Source organism: Pyxicephalus adspersus, chromosome 9 (genome assembly GCF_032062135.1).
Source record: "Pyxicephalus adspersus chromosome 9, UCB_Pads_2.0, whole genome shotgun sequence".
NCBI lineage: Eukaryota > Metazoa > Chordata > Amphibia > Anura > Pyxicephalidae > Pyxicephalus > Pyxicephalus adspersus.
In genome coordinates this window covers 37,882,951-37,907,007 of record NC_092866.1, presented here as the reverse complement: position 1 = coordinate 37,907,007, position 24,057 = coordinate 37,882,951, and the positions used below count along the sequence as shown (strand labels likewise).

Below are 24,057 nucleotides of genomic sequence, written 5' to 3'. Positions count from 1 at the left end.
CACTTTCAATAAAAAGAGAAAACCTCTTTCATGGGCATACACAAAAATCTAAAGCATCAACAAGTTACTATCCCACCCTCTAAATAAAGTATCCCAAGTTGGTTGGGTGGAAGGTATCACATTTGATCTCAGATCTGTTACTTTCTTTTACTTCCATCCACCCTGGCAAAAAGCTTCTGACACCTTCACCAACTCCCGGTCATTAAAGCTTAAAAGTCTCCTAAACAATCCCAACCCCCTTTCATCCGCCACAACAATGAGACCTATTTATCCCAGTTCAGCAGCCGAAAACCATTAGGACACTTGTGTTCCTACAATTTACAGCCAGACAATGAAATATAAAGCTGCTCATAGATACCAGGGAAGTGGGCAACCCCTACAGCCTGAAGGCGTCTTCACCGGCCATCACCGGATTACCAGGACAAAAAGACACAGTTTCAATGAAGTGTATTACCCTGTCCAAATCACAATTCTCATAACTTAATAATCCTAAACTACTTCTTAGAAAAACAGCACACCCTTAGAATGTTGTTTTATTGATTGTCTCCATTCCAGCAGCAAGAGTTGGCAAGCGTACCTCAAATTATCATCACCTGAAAATGCTTCCATGGCAGCCATAAACTTGGCAATTTTCTTGCCCTTAACCACAAATGTTCCTGGCGACCAACTAACCAAAATGAGATCCCAATCAATCAAAAATGTCTTTAGAGCCTTTAGAGCTGAGAGCCATTCTCTATCAGCTGGTGGCTGGGAACATGAAACTTCTGCTAAAAGCAGAATACAAGTCACCAAGCTGCTTGTTGGATGTTTAAGTGACCCCAAGAGCTTACCATCTCAGGAAACATTCATGTGGAGTATTTACATCTGCACGCCTCTGATTTTTGACAGCTATACCTAATCAATGTTTCTAAATCAGACAAAATCTCCAAAGACTTCCTGGACAAGAGGTATATTAACACATGTGAGTACACACTGTTGGGGAACTACAAGTCCCAGCTTCCCCTGTCAGTGCACTACAAGTCCCAGCATGCGCCCCACATGTTGAATGTCACATTGGTCCTGCTGATCAGCCATGCTGTCAGTTTCGTACAGGACTCCAGCAGGCTGATCCCACGACCCCAATCTGCACTGTCAGAGCCCCAGATTGGAAGAATGTTCCCAGTCACTGCAATCAGCATCTCCCCCTCCCCTCCGCTCTCACCTCGTCCCACTTGATGAACTTGCTGCCCCGCTGTAGGATCTCCGGCACTCGGACTGGCTCCAGCTGGAGAGCATGTACCCCTGGCCGGGCCCCCGCCATGACTACGGGGCAGGTCAGGGGGGGCAATAAGACAACGAGGAGGGTAAGAGAGACAAGCAGGGACTAACTTGGAGGGAGAGGTGAGGGGCGGGGACAAAGTAGGAGGGAGGTTGGAGCAGCTCGCGGAGGGGCGGGGCCAGGGAAGACAGAGCTGGGAGGCTGAGGAGAAGTCAGGGATGAGACCTCTACATCTGTACAAGGAACGGAAGTTTACAGACGAAAGTTCCTCGGCCTCTTTTATCACTCGCTGCATTCACTTATCGTTCCCCAGCTCAAGAATGGTCATGTGACCTCCACTCATCGGCCCCGTCCCGTCTTGACACCTGTGTAGAGTAGTAGGGAGTAGCCTGCACCGTCACATTCCTCACATAGCTGAGTCTCAGGTGACTCCTCCTATGGCCAGGCACTCTCTGCCCCATGGACCGGCTCACATCGGCTGGGCTCAGGCCAGAAGAGTGCAGGTGGTATTGGTAGAGACAGCACTGTGCAGGATAGAAATAGACAGAAATGGCTTGGGGCCCCTGTAGAGGTCCCTTTTGGCCACAAAAAGGGTTTAGGGCCATAGTTTGCCCCCATGGAGGTCCCTTTTGGTTAAGGAGGGTACTGGGTCCTTGTGCAGCTAAACACTTTGCATTAGCCCAGACACCTGGAAATGTCCCCAGAGTACCTTTCCAGGTGTTCAGCGTGTCACAGGGACAGGAAGACAAGAAAAGGGAACAATACAAACCTGGAGGGCTTTAAACCTCCCTCATCATACTAAGAAATCGTGTGATTGTTTCTATTCCCAACAGAGAGATGTCATCACCTGGCTGAATGACACTGTCACATTAGGACACAATGGGTCTGATTTATTAAAGCTCTCCAAGACTGGAGAAGATAGATGGTAATGGATAACCTGGTTTATCCAGCAAACCCGGAATGGATTAGAACATTTGCCAACCAAAAGCAAATTATTTTTAGGAATCCATCCCGAGTTTGCTGGATCACCCAGGTTCATTGATGAGAGAACTTTAATAAATCAGACCCAATATGTGTAAATCTTCCCATCAGTGACTCAAACAGCTCCTACAATGGCAGACCATACCTCTGCTTTCTGATATCTTTTATACCCAAAAATATAGCCTGAGTACCAGAAGTCTTTGGGATACCTACAAAAGCCAAAATAGCAGTTTCTTGTAACAGGCACCATTTTTATTACAAGTCACATACTATTGAAAACATTGTGGAAAATGATATTTCACCTCCAAGCATTGTAGAACACCCGATAAAGGAGGGCTCGGAATCTTAACCCTGGGGAAGACAAAAAACACCTAACCTGTTCCTGATAAGGACAGATTTTGTGGGTTGCAGAGTACAGCATACAAGGTGTGCTCTGATGCCTCTTTGATGGACATATACAGTTGTAATAAACTTTTCATATCTTCCAGTATCATCACCCGGCATGGTATGTCACTGACAGGGTCTGAGATTCCAGGTCTGAACAGGGAGCAGGTAACTATGTGTCACTACCTGCAGGTCCAGCTGTGATCATTGTTTGATTGGCGAAGCATCTCCTCTCATAGTCACCTCTCCTGAAACCTCATTCTACTACCTAACAGATGTAGCACTGCTAGAAGAGAAATTAGTATTGCAGACTTTAGTTCCAATTCACACATAGAATATACTTTAGAATATACTTTGCAGATAAAGATGCTGTTACACTTTTACCTACACATTGTCATTAAACTATCCCACTAAAGGAATACCCTTTTGATATTGTCATGTAATATGAAATAATGCACATTAATGTAATATATAGATCATTTGGCATGCAGAAGGTGATGCAGTTCTTTCCATGTCTGTCATTCTAGTGCTGTGCTGTGAACAGCTTATTTTTGCATTTTCTGTTCAGCTTTCACCACATCACACATAGCTGAATGATTAGAAAAGGGACAATTGTTTTAAAGTCCATCTACTGCTTGTTAAGAATAAATAAATATATTTATATTCATTTCCTAGCCATAGATTCACTAGCTGCTAGCTGGTCTATCTGCTTCTTGACTAGTTATGACTGCTTGCTATGTTTGTGTAGGGCCAAGCTGGGTGAAGGTTCCCTCCCATACAAGAACATTTGGCCCCACAGATGAGTTATTTTTACCTGATATGACAAAAAACATCTCATGTATGTAGGAGCCTTGACTAGAAAATCTCCAGGAAATAAACAGAATAAAATCCAGAAGTTTGGTAATCCAATTTTAAAGGTGCTGGAAGGTTTTCAAGAAGTGTTATGTTTTGTTTTTTAAATTTGCTGAATCTGATGCTGTTGTGCTGCCACCTGGTGTTACAACTGTAGAACTCCCATATGAATATATATCTGCTGGCATTGGATTTTAGGCTTGGTCTACACTAGGGGTGTCAAACTGGCTCGCAACGTCCTTTTTTTGGCCCCCAAAGGAATCCTAAATATGAATCCCATCTGGCCCACCGCTGCATTGAAAAAGCGCCGCTACTACAATTCCCAGCATCACTTGTGTCTATAGACCAGCAGCCTCTCTGCCAATGTGTGGCCCTGCATAGGACTGTTTCATAGGTGCAGGGAATTGTAGTAGCGGTGCTATTTCAGTGAAAAGGGAGTTCCAGCCACTCATAACATTAACCCTGCATTGGACTGTCTTCTTGACGCAGGGAATTGTAGTAGCGGCGCTATTTCAGTTTCAAGTTTGGCCCGCAACTTTGTCTATGTTTTTAATTTTGGCCTACTGTATATTTGAGTTTGACACCCCTGGTCCACACGGGCTGTTTCCCCAGCGTTTAACATGAGGCTTTAAAAGCCTTTAAAAGAATATAATGTATTCCTGGAAAAAAAATAGTCTTCATAGTTCATTGTTATTTAACTTCGAACTTGTTAAAAAATTACACCCATTTGTTTATAATATACTAACATTACATATGCATGCGATGTATATATTAGAAAAGCTTTTTTTCAAGATGAGTAGACATAGAAACCGAATGAAAAAAATAAACAGGAACCGGACAAGTAGCTGCCCATCTGCTTTGGTATTGCAAAATCTGAAAGCTGATACCAAGGGTGCATGTGCAATAATGGCTAACATAGAAATGAGAGGACACCCTGGGGGGGGGTGGAGCCCAATGGATTGCATGCAATAAGCCAGTGATTGTGAAATGATAAAGACACACTAATAAAGAAGCAATGAGGGTGGTAGAAAAACACACTTTGATGATGACCTGGGCTCTTTGTTAAAAAAAACTGCTGACATCATTGTGCGTGCCTGCGTAGCTGCTTCTGTGACTTAAAGCATCATCAACAAAAAAATAAAAATTCATCCAAGACTAAAACCAAACCCACAGTCCTAACAGAATATTATTAGCATGTAGGCTTCATCTGAGCATGTTTTTTAACTGTGGGACGGAATCTTGTCATTTTGTAATGGGAATCGCTTACATTTGGGCACATTTTTGTCTAGAAGGGTAATGAAAGCAGCAAAAGGGATGTATTAAATATATTTTTGGAAAGCCCAAGGGCTGCATAATCACTGATTTATGAGGCATAGGTTGTGTAACAAATTACTTAGCAAACAACTTAAAAATGCAGTTGATAAAAAATACTGGAAGGTATACTGAAATAATTGTCACTTGAAAAAGTTTCTTTACAGATCAGTCAAGCAGCCTGTTTTAGTCTATTGAAAGGGAAGGTGGGGGAACAAGCAAGAAATGCTTCTACGCATGGACTACAATAGTTAGGCCATGATCAGACTGGTCATGCAGTTGTGCTAAGGTTTCTCCTTCCTCATGCCAGTGATCTGCTGCCTTAGGGGAGATCCTACAAGTAGCTTTTACCTGTCACAGTTTTAAAGAGAATGAATGGGGGCATCAGTGGTCGATACAGTACAACTCTTTAAGCAAAGGGCCAGCTGCTGAGAGTCATCTAAGATCACTTGATTCCAAGGCAGGTCTGAACCTAGATTAAACCAACAGCATTCATTGACGTGTGGTTGTTTAGTAATCATGGGACACATATACTAATATTAGATTTTCACCCACAATGATGGCAAATAGTTATCTCAATGACTAAAATTTTGCATCTTTAAACAGCTTTAATGCTTATCTATGTAGCCATTTTGGCATGAGCATACTGATGAAAGCTCTATGTGGTGATTAGGGAAAGTAAGAGGTGGCTCAGGATAAAAGAAATAAAGGCGCATGTGGAACCCAAAGTCAGACAAAAACCACAAACGTCACAACCCACTAGGATTACATTCAGTTTGCTACTGGATAGTGTATCATAAATGACTGCTGTGGTTTGTTTTCCATAAAATACTATTTATACTTTTTTATTATTCTTTTTTATATTTATCTGATGCTTTTCCCTTCCAGGATGTTTTAGTTATCTCTTTTGTAAATGTACCCATCCCAGCACTGGTTGCATATTATTGTTCTACCTGATCACTGTAATGGTGGACCATACCCTGGCAAAGCAGGTATTCTAATGGAAATATGGTAGGATATTATTTAAATGATACTTGTTCTAAAATATGGAGACTGTCATTGCTGGCCTTTTTCTAGAAATAATACTGGTATGATATTCTTTGCCTGCAATGCTTTCACAGTCACTGATACTCCATAAGCATTAGGATCAGAAAAAAACAGAGTGAAGTTAGAGCTCCTGATTTGCATACAAATTTAATGTTAGTAAATGATAAAGAACAAATGCCAGTGGTATGGCGAGGAAACAAATAATTGCAGAAAATGAACTATACATTGGCAGCCTCTCTACTTTCTATCAGGTTGTATAGTGGTTATCATTTATATTTGTGTATATTTGTCCTGGTGACCATTGTCATTGGGGGTAAAATGTTGTGATTGGTCATATCATCAGGGGCCAAGAAGGACAGAGCAGTGAGCCAGGAGGTTTATGACATGTAATGAGCTGAGTGGGGACTTGAGGCAGAGTTTGTTGTTCTACTGGTCTGTATTTTGATGTCCTCTACATCCACTTTTCGGCCCTGGCTTTACCCACAGCTATGAAAGCCATTTGCCCTGTTGCCCTTAGTGGGTTGGTAAACAGTCACTTAGAAAGCGGAGGCCACTCCAGATACTGCTCATTTTGTGTCCGCAGGACTATGAAGGGTCAAAGAGTAAGATTAAGAGAGGTCGAAAATTGGACACATCTTGCATCCATCTCTGTGTAACCATGGTCAGTTCATAGTTACATAGTAGGTTAGGTTGAAAAAAGACATAAATTCATCATGGGATATAGGGAAGTATAGGGAATATAGGGAAATAAACATATCCCAGATATAAAACACTATAAGACATAGTTGGTCCAGAGGAAGGCAAAAAAAACCCTAGTACAATTTGCTTCAGCAGGGGAAAACAAATCCTTCCTGATTCCATGAGGCAATCGGATGTTCTCTGAATCAATAGTCACTGTTATTTTTACTTTAAAGCTTTGTTACCCAGTTATGTTCTGTGCTTCTAGAAAAACATCCAGCTTTTTCTTAAAGCAATCTATAGTAGTTACTGAAAGGGACTACTTCCTGAGGGAGCCGATTCCACATTTTCACAGACCTTACAGTGAAGAATCCCTTCCTTCTCCGGAGCTTAAACTTCTTTTCCTCCAGAGGCAAACAGTGCTCTCTTGTTCTTTGTAATGATCTCAAAGTGATTAATGGGGAAGAGAGTTCTCTATATGGACTGTTTATATATTCATACAGGGTGATCATATCCCCCCTTAAACGTCTCATCTCAAGAGAGAATAGATTCAGTTCAGATAATCTCTCCTCATAGCTGAGCTCCTCCATTCCTTTTATTAATTTAGTTACCCTTCTCTGCACTCTCTCGAATCCAACAATGTCCTTTTTGAGAACTGGTGCCCAAAGCTGGACTGCAAATTCCAGATGTGGTCTCACAAATGTTTTGTACAGGGGCAGGATTATGTCTCCATCTCTGCAGTCTATTCATTTTTAATACAAGAAAGTACTTTGCTAGCTTTAGATATTGCAGTTCCTATACTTTCTGCTTTGTCTATAGGACAGAAAATTACCCCAATGGGAAATAGATGGCATAAAACAAAAAACTCTGACCTTAGAGGGGGTTTTAACTATTCCCTGCACTAATATTTAAATATATCTATAGGGCATTTTCAGGGAAATTAGCTGTGACAAAAAAAAAGTTCAAAGGCATTGGTTGTATGATTTAGAAAAGGCAAGTTCTATAAAAGTAATTGGTATATTTGGGTAAAGGAACAAGGCAGTCAAGACAAGTCATGGCTATCTGATTTGACGATCTTTCCGAGTCATGTATGTATCAAGTATTTAGTAATACCCAAGAAAGTTTATTGAGTACATGAACTGTGACATAAAGGAGTAAGTTTAAAGCAGACCTACCAAAAATGTTGTATGAATTTCCTAATAAATTTCTGATTTGTTACCTTGTGTAGCAACACTACAATTTTACCAAAAATGAAAAGTGTACCAATATTAAAACAGTCAAGCGTGCCTTGGACAATGATTTCATCTGTCTGTAGAAGGACGAGGAAGCATTTTTTTAATCTGCTCCCCACCTATTTTGATCATAGTTCAGTGTGGTTTCCTGAAAGAACACAGAATTTTTACATTCCCTGGTCAAAGAAATAACAAGAGGCTAAGCTGTGTGTGACATGACACTCAACTAAGAACATAATGGAAAAACATACCTCCTGTTCCTTTGTGTCTACATTATTTTTACATTTCATTTTCAAACTTTATATTTATGAGGGCATTTATGGTTAATATACAGACTGAACATCTGTCTTTGTTAATATCCATTGTATGGTGAATTATGGAACTAGAAGTTTGCACAGCTCACATGACATTAATGTACTGTAACACAGCAACAAAAATGTCACCTGTGTTACTAGATAAAAGCACTGGATGGTAGGTATGTGGGGCTCAGATTCTTAATTGGCAGATTCCCAGTTTCAGGTTCCACATCTTCCTAAGGCCCAGAAACCTATTTAGTATGTCCTATGCCAAGCAGCAGGTGGCTAAAAGGTTAGACCATGGATCAGTCTGTGTTCGTCCAAAGTTGCATTTTGTTTAAAGAGCAACCAGGATTCTGCAAATTATTTTATTTATGGATTTTTCTTCTGTTGCATGAACCAGCATCTGCTGGAGAAGATTCCTTATTTTTATTCCAGTTTTGACCAATAAACATGGGAAGAAACCCTAAAGTGAACTTGCTGCATGAGGTTCCCTCACTGTCAACCTGCCTTTTGATGCTAACCCCTCACTGTACTTATAATTTGGGAAAGGATACACATGTGAAGATGTGGGGTAGGGAAAGAATAATAGCATGGTGAAAGCAAGGTAGCTTGCATTTTCACCATGCAGCTGCATTATATCCACTTCATGATTTTATTCTGCAGTTGTCTTCAAACATACTGTTGTTGTCTTACCACACTGCCTTTCAAGTGATATTGTCAGCCCTACATGAGTTCTCCTCTGCCACAGACTGTGTAGAGAAAGGGCAAGAGCTCTTGGAAATTGTAGTTCTAAGAGTGTGCCTAGGGAACTGGGAACTTACTGAACGCACATACCTATTGATTCCTTCTCTCAGTAGTTGCTCCTGCAAACATTTTACAGGCCTGGTGATGGCAACACAGGAGAAATAAAACCTGTTTCTAGCTGCAGAAACAAGGTAAAACTAAACATTGCTACAAAGTGTACAAAGTGGGTGAGAGAAGTTTTGAAGTATATCTGGACTATGGTGGGTCATGGGAAGTGGGATACGTGAGGGTGCTCAAGTACCCAAAAATCCCCTCGCACCACTAAAACATGGTGGTGGACTTGGGCAACCAGGAAGGCATCTCTACAGTGCATGAGCATTACTAGAAGTTCCTTTGTGGGCATCCACTGCAGCGCCACCTCCCCTCTTCCAAACATGGAACACCCTGTATTGCTCTCTGCTCTGTTCTATTCCCTGCTATTTCCGTACCTGGCAGTCTTTTGGTTCCACCTCTAGAACAGCACTGCACACAGCTGCTTAGACTCCCTCTTGGCAATTAAAAAAACATAATTACAACTTTTCCCCAACACCCAAGTCTTAGGTGAGCAATAGTGAATCAAAGGCACAGTAGTGTAGAGTTGGCCACTTTTTAAAGGAAAAGTGCAGTGATGACAATTGTACCACCAGTGTAAATCACCAAACTAAGGTGACATTGCTCCACTGACACCATTGTAAGGGTGCACTCTTTCCCCAGATTATTACAGGGTACATGTACAGGGGCACTTAAATAACCAGCAATGTAAGGTAATCTTAATTCTTTCCTAAATTGGAAAGTAAGTAGATGTGAATTTAAACGTTGGTTTTATGCAACTAAAGCAATATTCTATAATGTGTTGTAGTTTATTAAATTCTTACTTCCTTACTACCTCATATAATTGCTACCATTGGTTTACATGCTTTTGGTGGGTAATAAACAGTTGTAGCTGTAGTTGTAAGATATAATTACTATTATGGTCTTATATATTGTGCCATAGTGTCATAATATAATATGATGAAGTATATCTACTAAGCATTTCTTTATAAAGTGCATCTGTTTTTATAATCTGTTTTTCAAGGTTGGGGAGCATCCCCATTTATACCCCTAGTAATAGCACAGCACCCCCGCCCCAGGCATATGAAAATATTTGAAAGCTTTTTAAACTGCCTATTCTTTGCTTTCCCTGGCAGGGTGTTGTACAAGCTTCCTGATGCCATCACAAACCCCTGACCCCCCCAGCAAGGAAATGAGGCTGCATCTAATACAGCTTCTAATGCACACTTTCAGTAAGGAAAACAGAGTTGGCAGGCTTAACCATCATTTAGAGTAATCATATAAAATACCCCCTGGAATCCCTCTCTTTATATAGTCCAGTACACTCTTTGTTCAACCTTTCCTATGAAAAAGCCTAATAAAGACCCAATAGTTTAGAAACTTATTAGGGATAAGGGTGTCTCAACAGTGTTAGGTAGGGAGCAATATTCGCAAGAAACCAGATGATCACAAACAGAATATAAGATACTCTGCACTGACTATTTTTTTTATATTCCCCCATCAAAAGTATCCAAAAGTATCCTGTGTCATTGCTAAGGCTGTATGGTGGTTTAACAACCAAAACTGAAAGCAAGGCATGATTTCCAGAAGTTGAAAGTGTGCTGGATTATATGTACATAAGAAGTGATACAGAACTGTGATTAATTCAAAAGTACCAAGCCCTGATAAATAGGGTCCTGTGAACCTGAAATGTGTTGGATTTGTATGACATAGAAGGCTGAATAAAATCAAAAGTTTAAATGTTCGTCTTTTGATGTCCTGTCATATTGTCTCCCAGATTTACAAGGTGCATAAATTCCACCTGTGGGGTCCTACGAAGCAATAAAACATGACAGAAGTTTTTACTATTCCACATGAAAGAATTGTTTTGAGCTGGAGTTAGAATTTATTTGTGTCAATTTAGGATTCACTATTTTTAGTTACATTATTCTTCTTTGTATTTATTATATTGGGACTATTGTATGTGGGGGTAGTGGCATCCTTTACACTAAATTAGACAACATATGTTTCTGTTCTGGTAGAATTCCCTTGAAAAACATATAACATATCCTGTTAACACATGGCATGCACATGGTTCTTCTTTTAATGTCTTTACAGAATATTTAACTTAAATGTTTAGGTGCTACATAAAGCAGCGGTATAAATATGAATCAAAGGGTCCATAGCCAAGACGGCATTAGACTCAGAGGTTGTTAAAATCCTACCTTACAATCACTCCCATCTTTGAGTCATGCATTTTAAAACTAAATCTATAGCATGACATTCTATTGGTAAAATACAAAATTCAAATCATTATGACATGTCTAAACTATAGGAACATTAATTTTTTATCATTAGTTGTTTAACATACACTACCACTGCCTAGATTCTTAGATGAGGTAGAATTTGAGGCCTGTTTTTTTCTGCATATTAAGACCTTGGTTCTGCTCCATGGAAGGGTAAAGTAATTCCATCACTTCTTGTTCTGTTTGGCATCCCCAGTGGGCACACATCTCCCCAATGGGCACACCTACTGCAAGAAAAACTTGGCAGAAGTTCAGATGTTTCCCTATTCTATAAACAGTTTTATGGCTGTGCATGCCCAGGGAGATTCTCCTCCACATTCTGTTCTGATACTATTCAACTAGGCTGAAGTGAGAACAAATCTTACCAATGGGAACAGCAATAAGGTTCTAACCCTTTTCCTCCATTCCAAATTGAAATAAACATTTACCTGTGCTTTGAAAGCTGTTTTTTATATGGCTTTATATGGATTCTACAGAAACACTACAAGATGACATTTTTCATCATTGAAGTATCTCCATAACCTAAAACCAGAATATACTATGGTTACTGAAGCTGGCATGTTGCCATTTTCTGTTAATTCGGATTAATGTTGTTTTAGTGCATGTTGGAGCTTGTGATAGCCCCTACTTATAGTAACACCACGTGTGGACTCAACAAGCAGGAACACTTCCCAGAGACTTTGGAAACTCCTTAGTGGAAAAATACAAATCTCTGTTAATGATCCATTTTTATGCATGGGAGCGAACTGCTCCTCCTCTACCTCTCTCCCCAATCAATGATTGCATGGTTCTCTTGATATTGTCAGAACATCAGATAGAAATTATAAAACAGGGCTATGCACTTTGCAAATGTCCTGTGTACTGAACATAAACAATGTTCAAAATTCTGCTACGGTAGGCTTCTAGCAACTACAGCGACAGATTATTGGTATCCCTAAAATCTTTCTGCACAGTGTAATAAATGTTCCTAAAGATCAGATAGTGGCGGTCATTACATGCACTACAGAAGTGAAATATAAAAAGTTGTTGGAGAAACCCCTTCCTGAAGACATCTCCATGGACTGATATCTTTATATTTAATTAGGAACATCTATGCAACATATCAGAAAATTAGGGAACAGATTTTGTTTTACACAAATAGATAAAATAGAGATACCTGAATGTAGTACTGAACACAACTGGTATTTGTGTATGAACAACATTTTCTAGCTAAACAGCCTATTTTATAAACAAAGCACTCTATGTATAAAACAGGAAATCTGATATTCCTTCAAACATTCCCTCCTGCCAATCTTCCAAGTTATGTGTTTTAATTGATTCCCACCAGGGAATGTTTGAGGGGATGTCAGATTACCTGTTCTATAGAGTCCTATGTGTTTTAGTTAATTGCATTCAAAAAGAAGTAAGAAAACAAATTCTTACATAATAACATAAATAAATTGTGCCAAAACACCTTGCAAAGCTCAAAAATGCACCAAAAGCTGCCAAATGAAACTACGGAAGCCTGCAAACCATTGTAGAAGTATAAATTAGGTTGCTTTGGTTAAGTAGGCACTGATTATATAATTTGTTCTTGCACATTGTTACTTAGTGGATTTAGTCAATTAGGGCATTGTTGTATTCCAAGTTTCTAATTTCAAGTTTAGTGTCTGTAAAGCAACATACAAATTGTACAGGCTCATTCATAATTTTACAATGCATTACAAGTATAAAAAAAAAATCACCTGCACTATTTTGGATAATGCAAAGCATCAAAACACACAGAAAATGTACCCCTTTGTGCTGTAGGGTTCTAAAGCATGTGCATATTTAGTTACTGTAGGGGTATTGGGGTGTCATATCTACTATTTTGCTATGATTTCCAGTAACACACTTTTTAAAGTGCATTGCTATAATGCACAAATATGAATGAATCTTAAAGTTTCCAGATTTTAAATATGTTTTTCTTTCAGTTACCACTAACACCAATGATGTTTTTGGATATATGTAAGGATCCCATTCTACCTCATTATTAGCATTATAAACAATATATAATAATATTTATAGCAGGGGTTCTCTAAGGTAAAGTTTTTTCAAGTGTTACCCCGTGTTAAAAAGGCTGAGAAAGGCTCTCAATACACTATATCCAGAGATGTATGTTTAATTTATTTTGGTAGTTTTATACTTACTATTTAATCTGTGATGCATTCCCACAAATAGACCTCAACATACTGACTATGATTACTCTATCCTTCCAGCTCTTGCTCACTGTACATGTGCTAGTAATGACTGTTACTAGTAACCTTGATGCCAAAGATATTGCTGGTAACCAGGGCTAGTTTTTCTTCACTGTAGCCTGCAGGTACACAAGTTTTTGCATCTAAGCCCATCTTATGGTCACCCATCACTCATTTTCTTATTTTAAAGCTCTTAACCCAGTTTAGAAAAAATGCCTTTTGTTTTTACTGCTTTGTGTATTGTGCTTTCTGGCATATCCTACCATGCTGAGAACTAATTAGATCTGGTCCTGCTGAGAGCTCAGTGAGTGGCCTCTGCTGACCTAGGTGGCTTTTGTATTTGCTTCCCATTACAGTTTTTCTAATAGAGAGCAAAGATTGTCTTCAGCTGTACATAGTGAATGTGTACAAGTGAGGATGTCACTAGTGGTCCAACCAGTTGAATTTCTAACATCTTCTAATAATCATTATCATCATACTACTGTATAACAATGCTGCAGGGAGCCTCACACCCATTCTCTCACATAGAACAGGACAGGCTGTTTGGCAAAGAGCCAAACACTCTCTACAGCCAGTCCCCAAACTGTCCCCCCAAACAGTAATTGTAGGAGTGTACTTAACATAAAACATTAAAGTTTTAAAAAGAGTCAGTACTGCAGTGTTGACAACAAGCAAGTTCCCACTGGCCCACCAATATGATAGGTGTCCTTACTGTCTGATAAGATGCAAGAGGTGGAAGAGGGCGGCTCTTGTGGCCAACGCTTTTAGCAAATGTTGAAGTTTGCAGATCTAAAATGAATAAGGGCTTTCCTGTTGCTGTGCAAGTAAAGGTACAAGCAGGAACTATTTTGTTAGTGTTAAAGACTGTTAGGTATGCTTAGTGCTTGTGTACATGATGAATGCCACATGCATTCAGGTGCACTTAACCACCCGGCCGTTAAACCCGACCTTGGTTCGGGTTAAAAAAAATTGCAATTATCGATAAACCCGAACTTTTCTCAATGTATGAAAATTATCACTTACCTGGTCCCGCTGTGATCATCCAGCGTCCTGTTCGTGTCCCAGCGTCGTTCTCCAGCGTCGTTCTCCAGCGTCGTCCTCCAGCGTCGATCTCCCTCTCCAGCGTCGGATGCCTTCTCCGAGAAGAAGAAGCCGGCCGGCGGAGAAGAAGAAATTTTTTATATTCATGATATCTACTAGAACCCTGTTCGGACATATTTCTGTAAGTTACAGGTCTAAAATTTAAAAAAAAATTTCATGAAAAACAGTGTACCGCTTTTGGTACAGAAATCTAGACATCAGTGTAACGCCCAGGTGGTTAATTTACCGTGAGGTAAGTTTTATAAGCATCTGACATTCCTTTGAGAAGATCTTATTCAGAGGAGCTTCTGAATAAGATCTTCTAAGATACATCAAGTTGCTTCTGCATTCCCTTTGAGCTGCAGGAAATAATTTCTGGTGCAATTAAACGCCAGTTGCAACTTTTATACTTTTTGTGATGAGAAGCAGACCAGGGCCAGCAAGAAACAGCAATGTCAATAATTAAGCTATATGGTCCATGGGTAGGTGACAGAGGAGGGTGTTGAAATAATCAAGTCAAGATATACTGAAAGCATGCACAAGCAGTTTAGCAATCAGCAATAAAGAAGAAGTGACTGTGGGAGATTTTGTTTAGGTGGGGACAACTGACGGTAGTTAGCATGTCATTGTGAGAATTAAATGAGTGTGATCATTTAAAGGTTACATCTAAATATCACTCCTAAGGGGCAGGAGTTATTGTTTTGTTATTGATTTTTTATTGATATATTAGGCAGGGGAGTTGAATCTTATGAGGCAACAATGACAATTTTTATTTTGTTCATATTAGGTTTAAGAAGACAAGAAGACGTGTAGGAGATAGCATCTAAACCATCTAGGACACAAGAAATCAGTGCAGTCCAGAGCAAGATGAATGGATTTGAAAGGCATCAAAATTTAGGGTATCCCGGGAGCCAAATCAGTTTACAATATCTCCAAAACCATAAGTATATATGAAGAAGAGAAATGGTTCTGAGGATTGTGCCATGTGGTATACCAGCATGGGGTTAAGGTGATGTTGGAGTGTATAAAACCTAACATCCTTAAATCCCACCACTAAGGTAGGAGAATGGTCAAAAGACAGCAAGACTCTTAAAGCACAGAGAGGAGAGGATCAAGAAAAGCAGAGGATAGTTTTTTTATTTGTCAAAAGCTGAGGAGAGGTCAAGAAGTAGCCTTTAGATTTAGCAGTTGATAAGTTGTTGGTCACATATGTTTTTTTTTCCGTGGAGTGTCAGAAACCAGACTGAGCATAATCAAACAGATAGTTAGTGGAGTGGCAGTGCATCAACTCTGAGTGAAGGTGGCATTCAAATATTTTAGAAAAGAAGGACATAAGAAAAACAGACTGGTACTGGAGAAGGGCAGCATGGTCTAGAGAAAGTTTCTAAAGTCCTGGTGTTGTAAGTTTAAAGGTAAAAGGAATGGTTGAAGAGAGGTTAAGGAGGGAAGATTAGGGAAAGTATAGGATCAAGGAAACTTTAAGATGAGAAGACAAAGAGAAGACATTCATTGAGAAAGCAGTGAAGGTTAATAAGGTTGTAAGGTTGAGGGTACGGGTGTGAAAAGTAAAGCCATTTCCTATGTTGTCATTTTTTTTTTCTTTAAAAAAGTAGATCTTTTCTGATATGCAGGGAGTAGGGGGCAGAGGTTAAGGAAAGAGTAGGAAGCTAAAGATTGTAAAAAGCTGTTTAGGATTATGGAAGTGAATAGTTGAAAGTGGAGATGTATGATTGCTTGGCTGCCACAAGGATCTGCATAAACTGATGTGGTGCCTTTTTAGAATTCCTAAAATGCTCACATGTAAGACTCCAGTGCCAATGCCATTCTGCTGCCTTGGTTTGGTTTTCAATGGCTTCATCTGATCAACACAAAACAGTGCAAGAGTGCATAGTATCAGTTGCTAGAGGTGAAAGAGGTGATTATGAGCATCTGCTTACTCAGTTTCACAGAAAATGAAAAGTGACATAAATGTGTATTTGGGAGAGTTTAGTATCAGTTGTGACAGGATGTCCTATGGCTTTGCTCAAAAGGCCTTTGATGGGGTGTATAAAGCACCCAAGCTAAAGTGCTTTGTCTGTTAGGGACTCCAAGAAACTGTGTGATAGTCTGCCATACAGTTGTCTTTTAAGAAAAGTTGGTTTTAAGGGTACTGGAGCCGGCTAACGAAGAGTTGGGTGGGTTCTTTAGCCACTCAGTCCATGTCCAGGTCTTCCCCTTGAACTTAGAGAGCACAGGTGCTCTTTTTAGAGTTTGAGCAGCAGAGAGCTTATTGGTTCCTCAAAACATGAAGGTAAAGAAACTTAAGAAGATAACACTAAGAATAAGCGATCAGCTTTTGTTTATGAAAAAGACTTTTGTGTTGTGTTGCATTATTAGCCATAGAAGGATACACCAAAGTGGTGGTTAGTGGTCCAGCAGGTTTTGTGTTTTTTGAGTTTTTTTTTTTTTTTGGGGGGGGGGGGTGTTTGTTCATTCACATTGTGATAAAATAAAGCACCCAGGCAGGAGCCTGAACTGTGTTTTTTTGAAAAACTGTGTGCTGCCTTATTTTATGAACTGCTGCAAGCCTATTGCTACGAGTAGTCCCCTACAACAAGCTCACATCGTTGAAATACCTATGATGATATCAAGTGTGGTAGTGGACAGGAAAGAGGGCAGCAAGGTGGAATTGTAATCCAGAAAGAAAGTTACTATGCTAGATGATAGAATATTGTAGTTTGGAATTTAAAAGCATTCAATAAAGTGCCATTTATGGAAGCTGAAGGAGTGGATTTGCATGGTATGGTAAAGGTATTTGGTGTAAGAGTGCTATAAATTATAGGAGATTGATCTACTGAGAATATTAGTCTTGGACAGAGTTGAGGGAATCCTGGCCCCATACCAGAATTAGGTGATAAATTGCCAGCAGTAAGATGGGGAGGAATGGGGGAAACTAAGTGTAGGTGAGTGTAGGCTGAACATATCTGGCAGTGGATGGGGAGACAGATGTGGATGAATGTGTCGATTGAGGAGGGGGTGTGGTAAAATGTTTTTAGATACATGAGAGAAAGCAGAACAATCTGACCAACAAGCTAGGAATGTGCACCAAAAAAATTAACATAAACAGGTAGATATTATCTCTGACTTTAGCCAAGAGTTGTGTGGTGTTAGGTCACTTTAGGTCATTTATTGTGTATTTTGGTAAATTCATCTCAGATATACCCAAAAGCTACACTTGATAATATATATTTATAATGAGTCATATGCTCAACATACAGGATTACAGAAGCCATACACAACTGACAATAACACATTCTGACTCCAGGTGTACTTTATTACAGCCAGCAAGTTTTACCTAATTCATTATAAAGCTACAATCACTTATCAAAGTATCATTTTCCATAAGTACTTTATAGTTGCTTTACAGAAAGTTTTTCCCTCCAGTCTTCTGTGGGCTCTTTCTATTGTTTTTTTGGAACTTTAATGCTTTTCAGTAGGTAATAAGTATTCAGAATGTCAGCTAAAGAAAAAAATGCTCACAAAAACCAATATGCATTCCTATCATGTTTGTACCTTTTCAGATCCACTTGTAATGAACAATGCACATGTATGATGTTTGATGAAGTTGTGATAGATACATCTTATTTAATTTTGCTCATATTTATTGGTGACAAATTTTAAATTTTAGGTCAAATCCACAGAAAAAAATTTTTTTTCATTAACAGCTAAATCTATGCACTGCAAACTACCTAGGAGGGTATTAGGAAATGGGTTATGGGGTTAGTAACACATTTTATTAACATTCATTATCACATTCCTATATCTTTTATGTATTCATGGTTTGTTTTTATTATTTATATTTGAGTAGAGCAATTGCTTTATTTATTAGTGCTGAATTTGATTTTTTGCAAGTACCTTGAAAACCCTAGCATATGCCAAAAAACAAATATTCAGGTACATACTATATGGGTAATGGTACTAATTGATGAACATATAAGTCTACTGTCACAAAAACCATGGGTTATTAAATAAAAGCATTGTAAATTCCATATTTTAGCATTAAAAATTTCAGAAAACTGAATAGTGCCCTATCATCAAGACTGAAATGCTGTATTGAGCTAAATGACACAACTCTTTTGACTGCTCATGAAAGGGTTCACTTACCTTTGTCTTGATCCTCCCATTATAACTATTGTTGTCGTTAGTATCTTATGGCAGGTGCCAGTTATATAGATAGTTTTCCCAGTTGGCCCTACATAGAGAGCAAGCACAGTTTTTTTTTTTGTTTTTTTTTTTCAAAAAGGTATGTTCCTGTTGCCTTGTGCACCATTCACTTGTCCTTATGACCTGTTGAAGGCTACATTTTTCTGAAATTGGTATTTTTAGCATAGTTTATATAAAATATCAAACCAGATTAGTGATATGGGATTTCAACTCCATCAAATCTGTTCCACAAAATAAGTATTTGTAAATACTAAACAGTTTTTTTCCACAAGGTAGTACTATGTTGATGCTATTAAACTAAAGCTTTTTTGTATATTAGGTCTGCTTTAGGAAGATGTCAATTCCATTGTTAAACTTTGGCTTGTCTGCCAACTTTCAAGACCTGACTGATTTGTAAATATCAAACCAGATTAGTGATATGGGATTTCCTTCTTACAAAGCCTGGTTTAAAAAAGAGCCTTGAGGTATTGTGCAAGAGATGGACTATAAGCCAGAGCTGATTTTATCACAGCCCTGCACCTGTACATTGCAGTTTAGTTTTCACTTAGGCCATGCAGCTGATGATCATTTTTCGAAATGTATTTTAAATTATCACCATGGCACTTACAAAACAAGCACAAAATACAAAGCATTCATGTGAAGATAAGCATGCTCTAACCCCTTCTGCATCAAATAAAACAAATAACTACCATAGTGACTGGGTCAATATTAATTAACTGTGACGTAATATGGAGAAAGAATTATGGGTGAACAAGGATGCCTGATAAACACAGGAGAGGTATAATTACCATTTTACAATACCATTTATATAATGGTGTGGCCATGTTGCTGGTTGTGACTCCCCATAAGCTTAATTGATGGCTGCAAATCCTAACGTTATCTAAGCCATGCAAATATGGTACTCCAGTAAACACAAAAGGCCGATAGACATTCATACAAGTGCACAAACAGTTATAATCTCCTTTTTTCCCTAATTAAACACCAGGTATTTGCTTATATGAACAAGGCATCACTGAGATTTACACAGTGTATCACAGTACACAAAGAAAATGCTTTCTGCATACAGCAGGGCGTCATGACAAATAAATATTAAAACATATATGCTTACAGAGGTTAACATAACAGACTTCAAACAATATATATGCCAGTTGGCAGAAACCTAAAGCCAAGAACACAGATGTCCATAAGAACAGATCTGTGGTTAACACTAAGACCACTGATGATTTATGTGATGTAGTAACTCCTAAATCTGGAGAAATCTTTCATAGACACACAACAATATATAAGAATCAGGGTTTCATGAGTTTCTGCACTTTGCACACAACTGTTGTTGGTTGTACTTCATAAAGTGTTTTTAGACACGGCACAGCATCTTGTTGTGTATGACTTCTGCCAAACAATAATACCTACAAATGAAAGTTATAAAAACACACAAAGTTTGCGTCTAGTGAACCTATGTACCTATAGAGCAGCTTTTCTCAACTTTTTTAATATGGGGGAACCTGAAATAACTTTCAGGGAAACCTATATAAAAAACCTTTAATTACTATATCCACAACTCAAAGTACAGTGATGTGGTAAAGAATGCCTTGTACATTGCTGGCTTTTGGGAAGAACCCCATGCCCATCTACCCCACTGATGACAATTAAGTGTGCAAAAGCAGCTACATTACAGACACCTAAGCAATAGACCATTTGACTTGAGGGGCAACCACAACAAGTAGCCCTTGAAAAAAGATCAGGGTGGTAATGAAAAGAGCCACGTGCAACAAATGTTGTGTGAAAAAGTGCTCCTCATATTGTGTTTAAATTGTTCAGTCTTCGTCATTTCTGCTAACAATTTCTGCTAACAGTGTATGCTAGGTATTCAATTTCTGCCCATTAAGTGTCCTGGCTTTGTGGCAGCCCATGTAGTGCTTTTTAGTGCTCAATAACAATTCACAGAGGCTTCCAACACCAAAGTTACTGGTGGCAGGGATTAGTACAATCCCTGTGACTACTGCTGTTATTGTTGCTCCCACGCCATGTTTAGTGTTACTTCCTCAAGTATCTGCCTCTTTATGCATTTCCATGCATTAGTAGATATAGACCAAAGTGCAAATTGGTTTATTATCAGATGTAATTTTAAATGTTTCCACTAATTGGTACTGTTTATTTTTATTCACAGAAAAATGCACATGCAATTTATGATAAAGCAAAGTGAAGGGAGCACCACCTAGTGAATGAATTAAGAATAACACTTGCTGTAATACCAATGTATCTGTACTTCCGCCCATGCGTACACCTTTTACGTAGATTTACCCATCTCAGTTTGCACAGAACAATAAAACAATCTCCTTCACTAAACAGATCATGATGTCAATCCCCCCCCACCTTAATGTGCATAGTCTGGACACTTGAAGAGCCAATGATAAAAACATTTAATTTTAAGAGAGCAAATTTTCCATTTTTAAGGGCGGCTCTCTGTGACTTGGACTGAGCGACAATATTGTCTTCAAAGAACACAGAACAGAAATGGGAATGTTTCAAGTCTGTTCTACAAAAGAAAACTGAAAAATATATTCCAATGGGTAATACGTTTAAGAGGCTAAAATTAAAACCTATGTGGCTCACTGCTGATTTTAAAAAAGCCATAAGGAACAAGAAAACGGCATTCCAAAAATATAAAAATGAAGGATCACCTTCATCATTTGAAACCTATAAAGAATATAACAAAAGATGTAAAAAGGAGATAAAATGTGCAAAACTTCAAAATGAAAGACAGATTGCAAAGGAAAGTAAGGCAAACCCCCCAAATGTTTTCAAATATAGTAATAGCAAAAAGTTCAGATCTGAGCAAGGCAGAAAGACAGAAAGACAAGGCAGATTTACTAAACTTTGTGTACTAAAGCTCTGTGTACGAGAAGGAAAATGGCAGAGCTCAAGTCCAAATTCATAATAGTAATGTCACTGCCTTAACCTCCCTAGCGGTTCATTTCTTTATGGTTTTATATGTCTAAAAGCGGTACATTGTTTTTCATGAAAATTTATTTTACAGTATAATATAATAGTATGAGTATAATAAAGTTTGAAACACAAAATCATGTAAAAATAATGAATTGAATAAATTAAAATATATATATTTTTTTAAATTTTTGTTTTTTAACTTTTTAAAAAAAAAAAAAATACATATTATACTTTTACTATTATTGTATTAAATGCAATACAAATGGATTTTGAATTTCCTGCCCCTCTGGCATCGTGTGCAGAAGCTGGCCGGAGGAAGAAGACAGGGATCGCGGCGATGGACAGCGCGAGGCGCTGGCGGATCAGGTAAGGCTGTATTTACTAACCTTCCCAAAGGTTTAGCTACCCCAAGTGTGACTCGGGGTTACCCTTTTCAGCAACTTTTTTCTACCCCGAGTCACACTCGGGGTTACCGCTAGGAAGGTTAAATGAGTCACAATGGCTCAGAATTTATTTGATTGAGAAACAGCTGGGAAAAATTAGGGTTGACAAAGCACCAGGACCTGATGGATTACATCCACGTGTCCTGAAAGAGCTGAGCTCAGTTATTTCAAAGCCAATTATTTCTAATTTTTAGAGACACTAGTCACTGGCAAGGTACTGATATAATGGGGTTAGGCCAATGTGGTTCCTATCTTCAAAAAGGGAGCAAAGTCATTACCAGGTAACTACAGACCCGTTAGTAACGTCCATAGTTGGAAAGGTCCTAGAGAGTTTGATAAAAAGCCACATAGAGGAGTTTCTGCTGGAAAATAATATGTGATTAAGTGATAGTCAGCATGGCTTCAGGAAAGACAGAAGTTGTCAAACAAATTTACTTTCTTTTTATGAGGAAGTAAACAGGTAGACAGTGGAATAGCAGTTGATATAGTGTACTTGGACTTTGCTAAAGCATTTGACACTGTACCCCACAGATGGTTAATAAGCAAGTTAGGGTCGATAGGTTTAGAAAAGTCAATCTGTAAATGGATAGAGAACTGGCTTAAAGATCGCATCCAGAGAGTTGTAATTAATGATTCATACTCTGAATGGTCTAAGGTTATTAGTTGTGTACCCCAGGGCTTGGTGTTGGGACCTTTACTGTTTAACATCTTCATAAAAGATATAGAGTTTGGGATTAAAAGTACCATTTCTGTGTTTGTAGATGACACCAAACTATGTATTGGAATTAAGTCCATACAGGATGTCTATAATCTACAAGCAGACCTGGATGTACTGTTTGATTGGGCAGCCAAGTGCAAATGACATTTAATATAGATAAATGTAAAATTATGTACTTGGGAGCTCACAACATGCATGCTTCATACTGTCTAGGGGGAATACATTTGGGGGAGTCAGAAATGGAAAGGGTGATGTCTAAGGGGGGGGATATGATAACCCTGTATAAATATATAAACGGTCCATATAGAGAACTCTTTTCCCCATTATTCACTTTGAGATAATTACAAAGAACAAAAGGGCACTCTTTGCGTCTGGAGGAAAAAAAGTTTAAGCTCCGGATAAGGAAGGGATTCTTCGCTGTAAGGTCTGTGAAAATGTGAAATCAGCTCCCTCAGGAAGTAGTTTCAGCAACTACTATAGATTGCTTTAAGAAAAAGCTGGATGTTTTTCTAGAAGCACAGAATATAACTGGGTATTAAGGATTTAAAGTAAAAATAACAGTGACTGTTGATCCAGGGAACATCCGATTGGCTCATGGAATCAGGAAGGATTTTTTTTCCCCTGTTAAAGCAACTTGTACCAGGGTTTTTTTTTTGCCTTCCTATGAACCAACTATGTCTTATAGGGTTTTATATCTGGGATATGTTTATTTCCCTAGTGGTTGAACTTGATGGACTTATGTCAACCTAACCTACTATGTAACTATGATACAGCGAGTACATGTAGACAGGATGTGGCTGAAAGGGAATGCTTACCTCTCAACATTTGAAAGTGCCAAAAAGGTACATCAAACAATGGATGTGATCAAGTGGGTGGGGCATGTACCAGGTGTTTATAAAGCTTGATAGACATCATTGACTAAAGTGGAAACACAGTCCACTTAGGGTACTACAATACCATGTAATAGTACAGTATACACTAAATATAAAACCACTGTATCTTTAAGTTAAACCGTCAATCAACTTTGTATTATTCATGGTTCTATTTTAATAATTTGTCTCAATTTATTACAAGTTCTTTAATAAGGAGGCCACAAGATATCCACCTCCCCACCCCAGGGAATGTGTAAACCCATTCCCACAAAAGGTTAAAAGAGCCTTAGAAAAAATGAACACCACAACATGTATATGAAAAAATATTTATTCTATTACTAATACTTACGTTCTCAGAATTCAGTGATGTGTATATTTCCCCACCATGTATGATCCATCCATCCATTTATCCTCCAGC

At 38.6% G+C, this 24,057-nt stretch overlaps 1 protein-coding gene across 2 annotated transcripts in view; it reads right to left on the bottom strand.

The window, feature by feature from the left end:
- PLCB3 (phospholipase C beta 3) overlaps positions 1 to 1,428 on the bottom strand; it is a 100,415-nt gene extending 98,987 nt beyond the window's left edge. The window contains exon 1 of one of the 2 annotated variants that reach the window (XM_072421493.1): positions 1,202 to 1,428. In XM_072421493.1, the coding sequence (XP_072277594.1) occupies positions 1,202 to 1,300 (99 nt within the window). In that variant the 5' untranslated portion in view covers positions 1,301 to 1,428. The remainder of the gene's footprint in view (positions 1 to 1,201) is intronic. The other variant, XM_072421492.1, reaches the window with a different exon arrangement.
- Between the last annotated feature and the right edge of the window lie 22,629 nt (positions 1,429 to 24,057).